The sequence below is a fragment of the Lampetra fluviatilis genome, chromosome 75, assembly GCF_964198595.1.
Source record: "Lampetra fluviatilis chromosome 75, kcLamFluv1.1, whole genome shotgun sequence".
NCBI lineage: Eukaryota > Metazoa > Chordata > Hyperoartia > Petromyzontiformes > Petromyzontidae > Lampetra > Lampetra fluviatilis.
In genome coordinates, this window is record NC_136349.1 from 1,656,804 (window position 1) to 1,671,605 (window position 14,802).

Sequence of the window (14,802 nt, forward strand, 5' to 3'; positions counted from 1 at the left end):
GATTGACCAATAGGGAGGCATCCCTCGACCCCACCGGAGCATCGATCAGCCTCCCATTGTATCTGTACCAGATTGAAATTTCTTTGGTACAGCCATAAAAAGCTTCGCAAACTACGTGATCAAAGATGATGTTAAATAATGTGGGAGCCAAAGGACATCCCTGTCGCACCCCAAGGTGTACTGGGAACAGCTCTGACTCACGGCCATGTAGCTTTACCTGGGCCTGCCCAACATCGTGAAGGTTCTTAATGATTGTGGGCAGAGAGTCAGGGACTCCGAAAGCACGAAGAACAGCCCAGAGCCCAGGCCTCTTAATGGTGTCATAGGCCTTGATCAGGTCAATAAAGCAGAGATGTAGGTCTTGTGGGAATTCCCTACACCTCTGTTGTAGCAAACAGACAGAAAATATGGCATATGTGCAGGACCGCCCTTGCCTGAAACCCCATTGGGGCTCTGCAAGCATCTCCTCAGCGTGCCTGGGAAGGTGATGTTGAATACTATTTGCCAGAGGGAGGCAACTAGAGCATCCTTCCAATCCTGCGGAACCTTTCCTGTGGTCCAGACATTTGTGATGATGTCATGTAGGGCAGTTTGCACACAGATGCCATCCTCCCCCAGCATTTCACTTGGGAGATCGTCTCTGCCCGGCGCTTTTCCTGGTCTCAGACTTTTGATCACTCCTCGTACTTCCACCACAGCTGACACTTCAGCTAACCCCTCAGAAGGGGTGGATACTTTGGCCAATATTTTAGGCACCGCAGCCCTATCAGATTCGTCCCCACCTTGTCCCATGATGTTGTCTGGGCTGAGGAAATTACTCTCCCCCAAGACCACACAGAAATGCTCTCCAAACCTACAGACCTGTTCAAAGGGGTCGGAGATTGGATTGCCGTTCTTTTCCTTAAGGATAGTAATAGGTGAGGTGCTGCAAATTACTTTAATGATGGATTTAGTTATTCTTGATTCGGACTACTGAGGCAGATTCCATCCTGTCAGCAACCCGCAGCCACCACTCATCCTTACAGCACTGCATGGCTCTTCGAATCTCCGAGCTAAGGCTGCGTGCGATAAGCTTTCTCATTCTCTGTTTGATGTTGTAGATGACGGGAGTCAGCCTGTCGTTTTCTCTCAACCAGCTGGAACACCTCCTTCTTCAGCTGGGGTCTCTGGGGAGGTGTGGACTACATACCCAATGTAGCCATTGCAGCTGCATGAGCCACAGTCATGAACCTCACCCATATCCCCTCCGCATCAGGATGGGGGATGCTGCCAACCCCAGCTGCAAGTGATGTTGAAATTGCTGCTAGCAAACTATCCTCAGCTAGCTGATACCAGGCCACTGTGTGTGTGAATGGGTTCCACCACTGGAGTAGAAGAATGGCAGGCACATCCTACAAATTACAAACCGATGGTCAGTGGGCAGATCAGCTCCACGGTAGGCCCTATATAGTCCAGCAGATGTTCTTGCTTGGACCCGGCGTGCATCCATAATGTTGTGTGGATGCGCCAATTCCAGAACAGGGTGTTGGCAATTACAAGCCCATCGGCTGCGCAGATGTCTAGCAGCCTCTTCGTGTTAATATTGAGCTGATCTGGCCTATGCCTTCGGATCACTCCAATCTAGGTGTCTGCATCATGACCCACTCAGGCATTAAAGTTACCCAACAGAAAGACTCTATCCTGAGGGGGCACTTTAGCTAGCACCTGGGATAGGAGGTTAAACAAGGCATCTGACTCATTGGCATTGTCTGCATCTCTCTACTGATGCTCATCTTTGGTGGGGGCGTAAGCAACCATTCCCATTGCTCACCTCTTGTTGATGGGGAGGTGAGTCCACTGTAGCCTGTAACTTACAGCTTCTTAGACACCACCGCGATGCTCCCACACCCCCTTCATTATTTTGTTCAAAAGAAGTGGCACTCCCTGTTGTTTGGCAGTTTCCTACCCCGAGTGGAGAACTGTCCACCCCTCATGATGATTGAAGCCAGAACCTGTATTTCAGAGGTCCAGGCAGTACTGGTCAATTTCATGACAGAGGAGAGGGAGCCACACCTCCACAACCAAACATTCCATTAGGTCCACAAACACATATAATTGTGCCTGGGAACCGAGATTCCAACCATATGAGTACAACTTCCCACGTAGATATATGAGGCTCTGTATGACGCCATGAGTTTATATTTGAGTCTATTGTTTTCTATGTGAGTATATGGGTATCTATGCGAGTCTATGGGTATCTATATGATTATATCGGTATCTATGTGAGTCTATTGATTTCTACATTAATCTGTGGTTATTTATGCAAGCATATGGGTCTATATTTGAGTCTATTAATTTATATGTGACTCTGTGGGTATCTATGTGAGTATATTGGTTTATGTAAATCTCTGGTTATCTATATTAGTCTGTAGATTTGTACGTGAATATGTGGGTACGTATACAAGTCTATGAGTATATATGCGAGTCTATGGGTATCTATGTGAATATGTGGGTATCGATAGGTCGATATTTGAGTCTATTTATATTTAACTGAGTCTGTAGATAGTTATGTGAGTCTATAGAAATCTATGTCCACGGTGAAGTGAACAGTGCACATCTATGACAGTAATCAACCAGGAGAGCAACAGTGCCTGAACGATTAACCTACACAGCAAGGCTCACAGAGCGCTCTCATGCTGGGTCCACGTCACCTCTCCCGAGAAGCCTAGCAGAGGCCGGCACAAGAGCGTGGACACGAGGCTATTGTGATGCTGCCGTCTAGCACTTTGAACGCAGGGAAGAGTGGAGTATAGAACTGTTCGAAACAGAAGGTGTGCAAGTGGACCCGTGCCTGTGAAACATCATAGAATGACAGTCGGTACATGTCACAGTCCAGCAGAATGCCCACCCTGTCGATGTGGCAGATGCTACGGCCACCATCGCAGCTGATTTCAATGTCGGTTTGCTCTGCATCATGAAAGGCACTCAGGTTGCCATCGTCCTCGTCATCATCATCGTCTGTGTATTCGATGCACCACGACTCGGCATTTTCGCCCAGCTCTGCATCGCTGGTTTTGCCCCTCCGCTCCATCGACCCGCAGCAGATGCCCACGCACCACCCGTCGCACTCGCTTACGTCCACCTCCCAGTAGTGCAACCCAGAAATGTAGCCCTCCTCACACAGCGCCTGCCTCCAGTAGGAGAACGCCTCACAGCCCTCCGTCACGTCCCGCCGCCTCCTAAGGGGCCGAGACAGACTCAGGGCCTTGCCACCGTCGTCTGCGTCCAGTTGGTAGTGGAGCGAATCTTCATCAAGGGTTGGGCTCCTGAAATCTTCTCGGACGAAGAACGCACACGGAAAGGACAGTGGTTAGTCATCGGCTCCCTTAGCTGGTGGACTGCTCATGCTGTTGTTGATACAATGACAAACACGGGTGCTGGAGGCTCCCAAACAACTGAGCTGCCACCGTTCAGATCTTGGGTTTAAGTCGAGGTTTCAGCTGCCGGTGGTTACACTGGGTACTCAGGGGTTTATGACTATGGTCAAAGTGCGATCGCCAAAAAACATAACCGTTGGGTTGGGTTGTCTCGTAACTATATACACAAGGACAGCGTGTACATCATCAAAGCGTGTTTGTTTGCATGTTTTACCACAAACAGGATGTGTGAGCCATGCAGACTCGATGATTCCTTGCAAAAGGTGTGTCTATTTGGTGTTTGAACATCTTAACACCTCCTGTATTATTATTCTGTTTTACAGAAAGGGTAATAATGCTTATAATTTTTATCATCACACAAACTGATAAATTATCACTCCATCTCCATGGAAGAGTGCCCTTTTAGGTGCATTTCCACCTTGGGCTGCAATTTTGTCTCTTAGTCTGCAACATCACCCATCGGTCCCGCTAGTAGACGTTAACTGCCCAAAGCCCAAACCCACTTAAAGTTTCCCAGCCAAGTCAAGATGATACCACTAACCTTTGCATTTGTCCTCTGTAATGCGTACGGCACTCTTTTTGTCTCTCAGTGCAATTCTATGCATGCGACCTCTCCACGCTCATTTGCGCCCCTTTTGAGTGTCCATTCGGGTTGTCTACCAGCGTCCACCCCCACCCGCCACTTGTGATTCGGTGTGTGTCACAGCAAATCGTGTACGTGCTGACGGAACACCCCTCTCCCCGCTGTAGCTCGCCTGGACCACTGCCGCCCGTTCTCTTGCGCTTCTTCACTTTTATGCTGTCATTCGTTCCCAAACTCTGAATCCGTAGGCGGTAGCAGCTTTCCTTTGTTTTTCGATGACGTGGCCACATAGACATAGTCACATTTATTAATGTGAGATTCGTGTTTTACGCATCTGGTACCTCCCTTCACTTAAACATTTCCATTTGCGGAATAGCTGATTGCACTTTCCATGTTCAGTCAGCACGCGATATGGGCATCCCACTTCCCCCGCATGGCAGTGAGTCTTCGGATAGCAGGAGGGTGGTTAGAGCCTCAACACCTCTTCTACATTGCCCATTCTCGTCCTCTTCCCTCCTCCTCACCTCTCCACTCATTCCTGTGCCTCCCCTGTAGTCCCTTTTGTGATCCCCTAAATAGACCCTCTGTAGTTGCTGTCACTCTTTCCTCAATACCTAGTAGCCCGCTACTACACCATTCCATTCTGTGTCACCGTGTTGTAAGCCATGTTCATCAAGCGCCTGGCGTGAAGGTGCTATATAAATATATGTGTACAATTAGATTATATCGTCAGATGTACCACTTATTAGCGTTTTCATCGTTATCAAAATATATAACAGGAACGGTGGGTGAGTGATTCAGTGAGTGGGTGAGTGAGTTATTTAGTGGGTGAGTGAATGAGTGGGTGAGTGAGTGGGTGGGTAGGTGAACGAGTGGGTGGGTGAGTGAGTGAAGTGGGTGAGTGAATGGGTAAATTGGCCTTTACCATCAGCCTAGTTATGGCCTTTTGCCCTCTGCAGGTTCTGTTTATTTCCTGGCTTTCCATACACAGCGGCGCATTGGTGGGATCTACGTATTAAATGCATAACTTTACAATTTTAAATTATTATTAATTATATTATTATTAAGTGTGTTCTCTATTCCACAACTTTGACGCTAGAAAAAAAATCCCCTGTATAGCCTGTAGCAGTCTGCAGGGCCCAGTGTTGTTATTGAGCAGCACTGAGGGGGTGGTTGGCTATCACCAGACCCGGGCACAATTGTCTCCCCAGCGGCGATGTTTACTACACACCACACCAGGTACTCATTTGAGGCTGAGTTGAGCTGGGGTGGGGGCCCAGGACCGGTTCATATAATCATCACTGGTGTTGGTGGCTATGAGTGGGAATTGAACTTGGGTCACCTGGTTCGCAACGCAGCCACTTGTTAACCACTGCGCCACCACACGCATCACACATTCTTACTTCTGAGCATCGCGTTTTCTGTCTTCCAATTGGAGATTCTGGAGGAGAGACTCTGCAGCAGGCCACGCAAGGACGAAAAGAGGTCTCTCGTCACGATGTTGTCATTTGGTGGGTTCTTCATCATCGCGGCCGTTATCCTGAACGTGGAAGAAACAAATAAGGAATGAGAATATCGTGGATCTATGGGAAAACCTTTGTTGGCCAGTATCAAGATGATTACAAAGAATAGGTTTGCAATACCATTTCCGGGAAGAATAAGAATAATGATACAGGAGTTGTGTTAAGATGTTCAAACACTAAATAGAGACATCCATTATTGCAAGGCATCATCACGTCTGCGTGAACCACACATCACGCGTGTTGTAAAACATGAAAACAAACGTTCACTGATAATAATAACAATGTATGCATTGTCTTAAAAATGTATTGGTCTGCACCAGAGCAAACCTCCTGGACGAATCCTATGAGGTATAAATCTCTTTTTCACAGATGTCCAGTAGGCACGGGTAAAAATGTTATAACAATACAAAAAAAACATGATCGTAGTGAAAGTACGAAAAAGGTAAAAAATAGAAAATTCAATTTCGATTTAAAGCTTTCGTGACTGCAGGGATTCATCTTATTGGTTCTTTCGGTAAAGTCCTCAGGTGAAGACCAGGTCTGTCGGGGAGACAACGTCTGAATGAAACACCACTTGGAGCGTATATTTAAGCTGGGTTGGAAGGGGGGAAGGGCGCCTTGACAAAATAATTTGCATATCAAGATGAATTTAGCATATTTATGGGAAATGCAGGTACGTGATTAGTGCTACTTGTGAAATGCGTAGGAGGTGGGCGGGGGGTTTTCAAAGTCATATTATGCCCGTGCATTATGCAGGATTAGCAGCATCAAAGAGAGGGGATAGGGGTAGCATTAGTAAAGGGAAGGAATGTTAATAGTATGTAGCTGCAGTAACTAAACAACCACGTAAAAAACTAAAGTATAAACTACATAGTATCATCAGTATACTAAATAAGCTACTAACAGTAAGTAATACATTACAATTCTATGTCGCAAAAAAATATAATCTGCTTCCAGCTAAACTGTTTTCTTTCACATCACACGGGTCTACCCCATACTATATGCTGCCATAGACAAACCCAACATTAAATTATATACTGTATTACTATACACCACCATATACCTTCGAATAATACATAGTGTAAAATTACACTATGTATTATTCTATCCACCCTACTGTATATCACACTGCTGTATATTCACTATACAATTACGATACTATGTATTGCCTTACACATTGTATAAAACATTACAATTTTATACTATTTGTTATTATTATACAATTTGCTATACACTATACCATTGACCGTCGAGTGAAAGATACTAAGAGGAAGCAACGGAATATGTCAATGGAAGAGTGGTAGAAGGAGACTTGCAGTGGAGGAAAGAATCCATTCCCTGCGGAGAATACAATATATATAGTCATGCCAGTGAGTGGACTGCGGTCTGAAAGTCACCGTAAACGTGAACACAATCAGTTAAGATCCGAAATGGTTTATTACGTCCTTCCAATGATTGCTGAGCCAGAATCCATCTTCTCGGTTGAAATTGTCTCTGTGTTTGTATTTGTGGATCGCCTCATGAACAATGGGCTCCCCCCTATCTCCGGTTGTAGCCAACGTGTTCATGGAGAAATTTGAGACTGACGCCATCCAGACTGCCACTCTACGCCCGACCTTATGGAAGAGGTACGTAGATGACAATTTTGTAATCTGACCACATGGCCGGCCTGCTCTAGACCAATTTCTCGACCACATCAATTCACCATGGAAGTAGAAAAAGATGGAAAGCTACCCTTTTTGGATGTCCTAATTAAAAGGAGACCTGATGGTTCAATGAGTCACTCTGTCTACAGGAAAGCCACCCATACAGATGCTTACCTAAAACCGGATTCCCACCACCATCCATCCCAGAATAATTCCCGCATCAAGACTCTATACCATAGAGCCCAATGCATTTCCGACCAGGAACACATTGCCAGTGAACTCAAACACGTACGCCATGCTCTTAAGGCTAATGGTTACTCCGACTACACAATCCGCAACGCCATCACTCCAACCATCAAGAAAGATCCTGTTGAGGAGCCTTTCAAAACCATCACCTTACCCTACATTGCTGGGGTCACAAAAAAGATCTCTAAAATCCTGATTAAACACAAGATCCAGGTCCGATTCAGCACAGTACATAAAATCCGTGATCTGGTCCCGTCTGTAAAAGATGTGGTTCCAGACATACAGTACCCTGGCGTCTGGACATGAAGCAGTCCTGAAACACGGCAGGACAAACACCTCAGCCGTGGCAGATCACTGTTACAATTCAGTAGGCTCACATGACGTTGACTTCTCCAAGACAGAGGTTCTCTGCAAGCCATCTGGGTACCATGAGAGATTCGTTCATGAGGCGATCCACATATACAAACACGGAGACAATTTCAACCGAGAAGATGGATTCTGGCTCAGCAATCATTGGAAGGACGTAATAAACCATTTCGGATCTTAACTGATTGTGTTCACGTTTACGGTGACTTTCAGACCGCAGTCCACTCACTGACATTGACTATATATCTTGTATTCTCCGCAGGGAATGGATTCTTTGCTCTGCTGCAAGCTTCCTACTACCACTCTCCCATTGACATATTTCGTTGCTTCCTCTTAGTACCTTTCACGCGACGGTCAATGGTATAGTGTATAGCATATTGTATAATAATAAATAGTATAAATTGTAATGCTTAATACAATGTATAAGGTAATATACAGTATCGTAATTGTATAGTGAATATACAGCAATGTGGTATACAGTAGGGTGGGTAGAATACTACTTAGTGTAATATTACACTATGTATTAGTATAGGTTGGTGTATAATAATACAGTATATAATTTAATGTTGGGTTTGTCTATGGCAGCATATAGTACGGGGTAGACCCGTGTGATGTAAAAGAAAATTTTTTAGCTGGAAGCATATTATATATATTTTTTGCGACATAGAATTGTAATGTATTACTTACTGTTAGTAGCTCAGCTTATTGGAGAGTATATTTAGTATACTGATGATACTATGTAGTTTATACTTTAGTTTTTTACGTGGTTGTTTAGTTACTGCAGCTACATACTATTAACATTCCTTCCCTTTATTAATGCTACCCCTATCCCCTCCCTTTGATGCTGCTAATCCTGCATAATGCACGGGCATAATATGACTTTGAAAACCCCCCGCCCACCTCCTACGCATTTCACAAGTAAAACTAATCACATACCTGCATTTCCCATAAATATGCTAAATTCCTCTTGATATACAAATTATTTTGTCAAGGCGCCCTTCCCCCCTTCCAACCCAACTTAAATATACGCTCCAAGCGTGGTGGTGTTTCATTCAGACGCTGTCTCCCCGACAGACCTGGTCTTCACCTGAGGACGGCTGCTTGCGTTGTGGCCGAAACGTCGTGAGAATTATTTTATTATGTTTTATTTTTATTATTTTGTTACTTCCCTTCTACGTGACTTTACCGAAAGAACCAAGAAGATGAATAGAAAATTACCCAAACACATACAAATAACACAAAACCAACTCGCTTTAACCAGAAAAATTCCACTGAGGTAATAACTTATTTTTTTCAAGCTACCTGGACACACATGATAACTCAAAAAAGTGGCTTACAAATTTGACGGTTATAGCAGCAAAATTAATCTAAATAGCCTAGATGCATGTTTCTAAATGTGGAGGGAAAATCCGGAGGAGCCGGAGAAAAAAGCCACGCAACCACCAGGACAGAGAGAGACATGCAGACTCCTAATATACAGCGGCAGGCGTCAGGGTCGGTACTATCACGATCATGATGACAAATAAAATATGTCAATAATGCAGTCTCCTTCATGACAATGCCATAAAGGAAACTGTAGCTCTGGTATAGGCCAATCAGTTCCCAGGACAATGCGTAGATTATTCTTATTGCAGTTTGTTTGCATGTTTCACTACAATCATGATGTGCGGGTGAACACAAACTTGATGATGGCTTTGCGATCGTAGGTGTCTCGACATATTAACACAACTCCGGTGTTATCATTGCGGGGACGGGTAAAGTGAGCATATCATGTTTTCATCATCGTGGTAACAGTAAAACATGGATTTTGAATGTTCAATTAAACTGGGATTGGGGAGTTGAGTGGTGGTGGAGTGACGTGAAGGTGCGTGACCTACCTTCTCTCCAACTCACCGCTCACCTGCGACAGAGGGACAGGGGGCGCACGCGTGAGACATCCATTGGTAAGCTGGTCACCATCTCAGGGTAACCTCATCTCATGTTGATATACGGGGTGTCCCAAAATGAATGCTACACCAAAAAAAACGTTTAATATCTGTATTGTCATTGGAGATGCTGATATGAATAAAATTTGAATGCTGCAAGTAATAGACGTTTACGTTTTAGTTTATTTAATTTGTTATGGTTTTGATTAGATATGCTCGAAATATTAATATACTTGTATATGTCGCCCATCGTTCAGAAAAAATATATTTTAAAACACAGCTGTAGGCATGCATGATGACTCATGATTAACAATACCATGTTTAAGCTATTCCAGGTCAGTTGGTTTGCGAGTCTAAAACTTTACTTTAAAAACTGAAATACAAACAATGATTTTAAGTCGAAAATAGGGTTTCTCCTTAAACAAAAAGAAAGCATACGTGTTAAACTAAATAAATTAGTTCGTCAATCTAGATGATGTAAAGGTGCATCGTAGCCCTCAGTGGCTTCTGAATATCAGAAGGAAGAGTATTCCAGATGGCCGCAGAAGTAGCGTGTTTAAAAATGCCACGCAATGAAGTGGTGACCGTTTTTGTTCGACGGCTGAGCCAATAGCCGGCGCTGCCACTGCTGCTGCAAGGATGACAGGAGTTTGCGTGATGGTGGTATCCAGCTCCGTGACGAGATCACTAAAAGTATTGCGTGGTTCATTCGTGGCAGGCACTTTGTGTGTATCATGAGTGCGACCTTATAACACTCTATTCGTTCAGCAACCGGAAGCCAATGCAGCAGCAGTATCAGAAGGTGCTATTGACGATTTCCACACTACTGGTGCCCTCTGTTCTCCACGTACCTGGATAGCCCGCACGTGATTAGTTTCCTGCAAAGCCGCCTGCGCCTCTTTGGTGACAGCAACCATCTCAGCGACCATCATCTCCCGGGGCGCCATCTGGCCACGGATTAGGCCCAATAGTTTACTCTGCTCTGCATGCGCCAACTGCTTGAGCGTGGCCCTTTCTTCCTCGAGGAACTTAATTGCAGCGTTAAAAGCGTCGTCTATGGATTTGTCAAAAGCTGTCGACGTTCCCTGAAATGGGACGAATATATAATTTTCGCGTGAAAATATTATAGTTGTAGCTACAAGTACCACCGCTGCATGGATAAGCATGATCCACGTGAGTTGCGAGCTGTCATTCGTCCAAAGTTCGCCACATGGATGAGAGTGTGTTTTGGCAGAGGAAAAGGGGCATTGCAAATGTTGTGGGGGATTTTACTCTCCAACAAGTAATGAATTGGCACGATTTATTGGCATGACATACCATCATAATAATTATAGTAGTAGGTTTTTTCCCTTTTAAACTGGTACAAAACTGACACCTTTATTCAAGGCATCATGTTTGCAATGACCACAACACAAGTAGTCAAAAAAGCAAACAAAAAGAAGCAACTCTGATAATGATAATAATATGCACTGTCCTTGAAGTTGATTGGTCCACACCTGAGACGGATTTCTTTAGAGCCTCGTCTCCATTGGTGTTGGACCAGATGACACCAGAAGGCGTACAACTCAAGCACAGTGCAATATCAGAGTATTGAGAGCTCGGGGTAAGCATTTACACTATGAGATCTCTTTTACCAGTGGCAATGGGGACTAGGCTCTAAAGAAAGCCGTCTCAGGTGTGGACCAATCAACTTCAAGGACAGTGCATATTATTATCATTATCAGAGTTGCTTCTTTTTGTTTGCTTTTTTGACTACTTGTGTTGTGGTCATTGCAAACATGATGCCTTGAATAAAGGTATCAGTTTTGAATCAGTTTAAAATGGTAAAAACCTACTACTATATTTTGCCACTGGTAAAAGAGATCTCATAGTGTAAACTTCATAATAATTGGCTATGTCGGGTGGTGGCCGGTTTGATATCGACATTAAGTGGAATCGGTATTAATGTTCTGAATCAAAAGGCAGCACGAAAATGAGCATGTGAGGTGTTGATCTAAACAAAGGAATTCGTGGAGGAAAGACAAAATTACGCAAGAATAGGCTTTACTGTTTCTGACAAGAATACGAAAGGTGTTAGATGTTCAAACATATTTTTGATAGCTCAACCAAATGGCTTATTATCAGGTGGAAATTTAAATCAGCAGTCAAATAATCTAAATGCGTGACATTGATTCTAAATGTGTACGGAAAAAATGGAGGACCTGGAGACAAATCCGCACAACAACCACGGGGAGAGAGAGAGACAATCAAACTCAAAATATACAGCAACAGGCATCGTCAGGGTCGGAATCAAACCCACAACCTACTGCATACGAGGCGTGGGAGATAACATCTCCAAGCCACGAGGGCACCCAAAAACCAAAATGGACACCGACTATCACTTCAAGGCCTCATCAGGTCTGCATTAACCAAATACCATGCTTGTGGTAAAACATGCAAACAAAACTGCATTGATTATAATGTAGGCATTCTCCTTGGAACTGATTGGCTTGCAACCAGTATCAAGATGTTTCAAGATAACCATCAGATGTATCAAGGTGATCATCCTGATAGTGGTGTACGACAATCAGTGATACTGGTAAATAAGGAGTGCCGGTGTTATACCAGAGTATAACGCCAAAAGGCGAACAGCACGATGACAATGCAAATATCAAAGTATCAATAGCCCGGGTTGAGCAGCTACATCTGTGGTACCCTTTTTGTCCAATATAACTGACTTTTTTTCTGTTTCAAAGCTAGTGCAAATGTTACTATCAAAGCACGTTTGTTTTTATGTTTTACCACAAGTGTGATGTTGTGGTTGGTGCAGACTTGATCATGCCTTGTCGTGATAATCCACGATGTATCACGATTTTTGTTCCTGGGTAGTAAGTGTTATTTTCTATCTTAATTTTGGAGCTTTCGTGACTGCAGGAATTACTCTTTGGTTCTTTCGGTAAAGTCACGTATAAAGATAAAATAATAAATTAAATAATAGCATACGACGTTTCGATTGCAACACAAGCAATCATCATCAGGTATAAATGAAATAGCAACAAAAATCTAACCAGAAAACTATAGACAGACATATAAGCAGACAGATATCACCAAGATACATAGAGAGAGAGAGAGCAACACATCGGCACACAGAGAGAGAAAGTCTCTGTGACGAAGCCTTAAATAGAAAGAGGGGGCGGGGGCGGAGAGGAGGGGGTTAGAGAAAAAATTAGCATGTCAATGGGTAGGATGACGGGTGGTAAAGTAAGCAAGTTTGAAAATTAGGAGAACGGGAGAGAGACACATTAAATTTAAAAACCTAGCAAAATATCGAAATGTAATGTAATGCAACACATAGAGTCGGTCAACACATAATTAACGCATAGCCTGGTCGATTACGTATTTCAAAGATTGCTAAGTTAGAATTTAAGTGTGAAAATTACAAACAGAGAAAAAACACAAAACACGAGGAACGGAGACACACAGACAGAGCAGAACATAAGAATGACAAAAAACGAGTGAAAACAGAAAAAGTACACTAAATACACAAGCAGAGAGAGAAAACAAAAAACTCAAAGAGAGAAAAAGGTCAACTTAAAACTTCCCCGAAAGAACCAAAGAGTAATTCCTGCAGTCACGAAAGCTCCAAAATTAAGATTGAACCACTTCTACGGGGAATTTTTAATTTGACCTTTTTCTCTCTCTGGGTTTTTTGTTTTCTCTCTCTGCCTGTGTATTTAGTGTACTTTTTCTGTCTCCACTCGTTTTTTGTCGTTCTTATGTTCTGCTCTGTCTGTGTGTCTCCGTTCCTCGTGTTTTGTATTTTTTCTCTGTTTGTAATTTTCACACTTAAATTCTAACTTAGCAATCTTTGAAATACGTAATCGACCAGGCTATGCGTTAATTGTGTGTTGACCGACTCTATGTGTTGCATTACATTACATTTCGATATTTTGCTAGGTTTTTTAATTTAATGTGTCTCTCTCCCGTTCTCCTAATTTTCAAACTTGCTTACTTTACCACCCGTCGTCCTACCCATTGACATGCTAATTTTTTCTCTAACCCCCTCCCTCTCTCCGCCCCCGCCCCCTCTTTCTATTTAAGGCCTCGTCACAGAGACTTTTTCTCTCTGTGTGCCGATGTGTTGCTCTCTCTCTATGTATCTTGGTGATATATGTCTGCTTATATGTCTGTCTATAGTTTTCTGGTTAGATTTTTGTTGCTATTTCATTTATACCTGATGATGATTGCTTGTGTTGCGATTGAAACGTCGTATGCTATTATTTCATTTATTATTTTATATTTATACGTGACTTTACCGAAAGAACCAAAGTGTTATTTTCTAATTGCTTATGCCTCAAAAGTATAGAAAATGGCTATTATTCCCCACAAACTTTGCTTACTTACTACCCAGGAAAAAGAAAATTGTTACACAGTGAATTATATAATCAGTGTCTATTTGCTGTTTGAACATCGTAAATACCTCCTCTATTATTATTGCCTGGAAGGTTAATAAAGTCGAGTATTTGTATCATCATCAGTCATCTTAATTTCATGGGAATTCGTGTTTTTGTGTTATTGGGTCTCACCTCTACATTGGCTTCCGTGTTCTTCAGTATATTCAATCTTGCGGCAACTTTCCCATTATATGTCATAAGTTTTTGGAGTGAACACGAAAGGGATTCCTGTTTAAAAAAAAGAAAACAAACCAAACAAAAAAGCCTTTAGCAAAACGATTTCAATCATGCGCGATATTTACCCATTAAATGAAAAGAGTTGTTTCATCATGGGACAGCTGTCTCTGGTGTGGACCAACCAGTTCAAAGACAATGCATAAATTATCAAAGTATTGTTTTTTTTGTTTGCATTTGACTGCAAGTATTGTGGTTAATGTAAGCATGATTCCTTGCAAAAGGTATCAGTTTTGTTGCCAGAAAAAAAGGGGAAAACCCCTATTAGTAAAAGGGTTGTTGTTCGGAAAAAATGTAAGGAACCAGAAAGAGAGGAAGACCAAACACAGAAAACGATGGCTTGAAGAACGCGTCATAAAGGGATTGGTGCAAGAAAGATGTAGCCACTAACTTGAGCCATATTAGCACTTCAAGAGAGGAGAAAGTGGAA

General features: G+C 43.0%; 1 protein-coding gene across 1 annotated transcript in view; it reads right to left on the reverse strand.

Annotated features, from left to right (window-relative positions):
• Positions 1–2,704: 2,704 nt before the first annotated feature.
• Positions 2,705–14,802, reverse strand: part of LOC144953361 (tripartite motif-containing protein 14-like) — a 34,374-nt gene continuing 22,276 nt past the window's right edge. Inside the window, exons 3-7 of the mRNA XM_078883923.1 lie at positions 14,271–14,366; positions 10,557–10,790; positions 9,658–9,680; positions 5,403–5,539; positions 2,705–3,312 (exon numbers count right to left, since the gene is read on the reverse strand). Of these exons, the coding sequence (XP_078740049.1) occupies positions 2,705–3,312; positions 5,403–5,539; positions 9,658–9,680; positions 10,557–10,790; positions 14,271–14,366 (1,098 nt within the window). The remainder of the gene's footprint in view (positions 3,313–5,402; positions 5,540–9,657; positions 9,681–10,556; positions 10,791–14,270; positions 14,367–14,802) is intronic.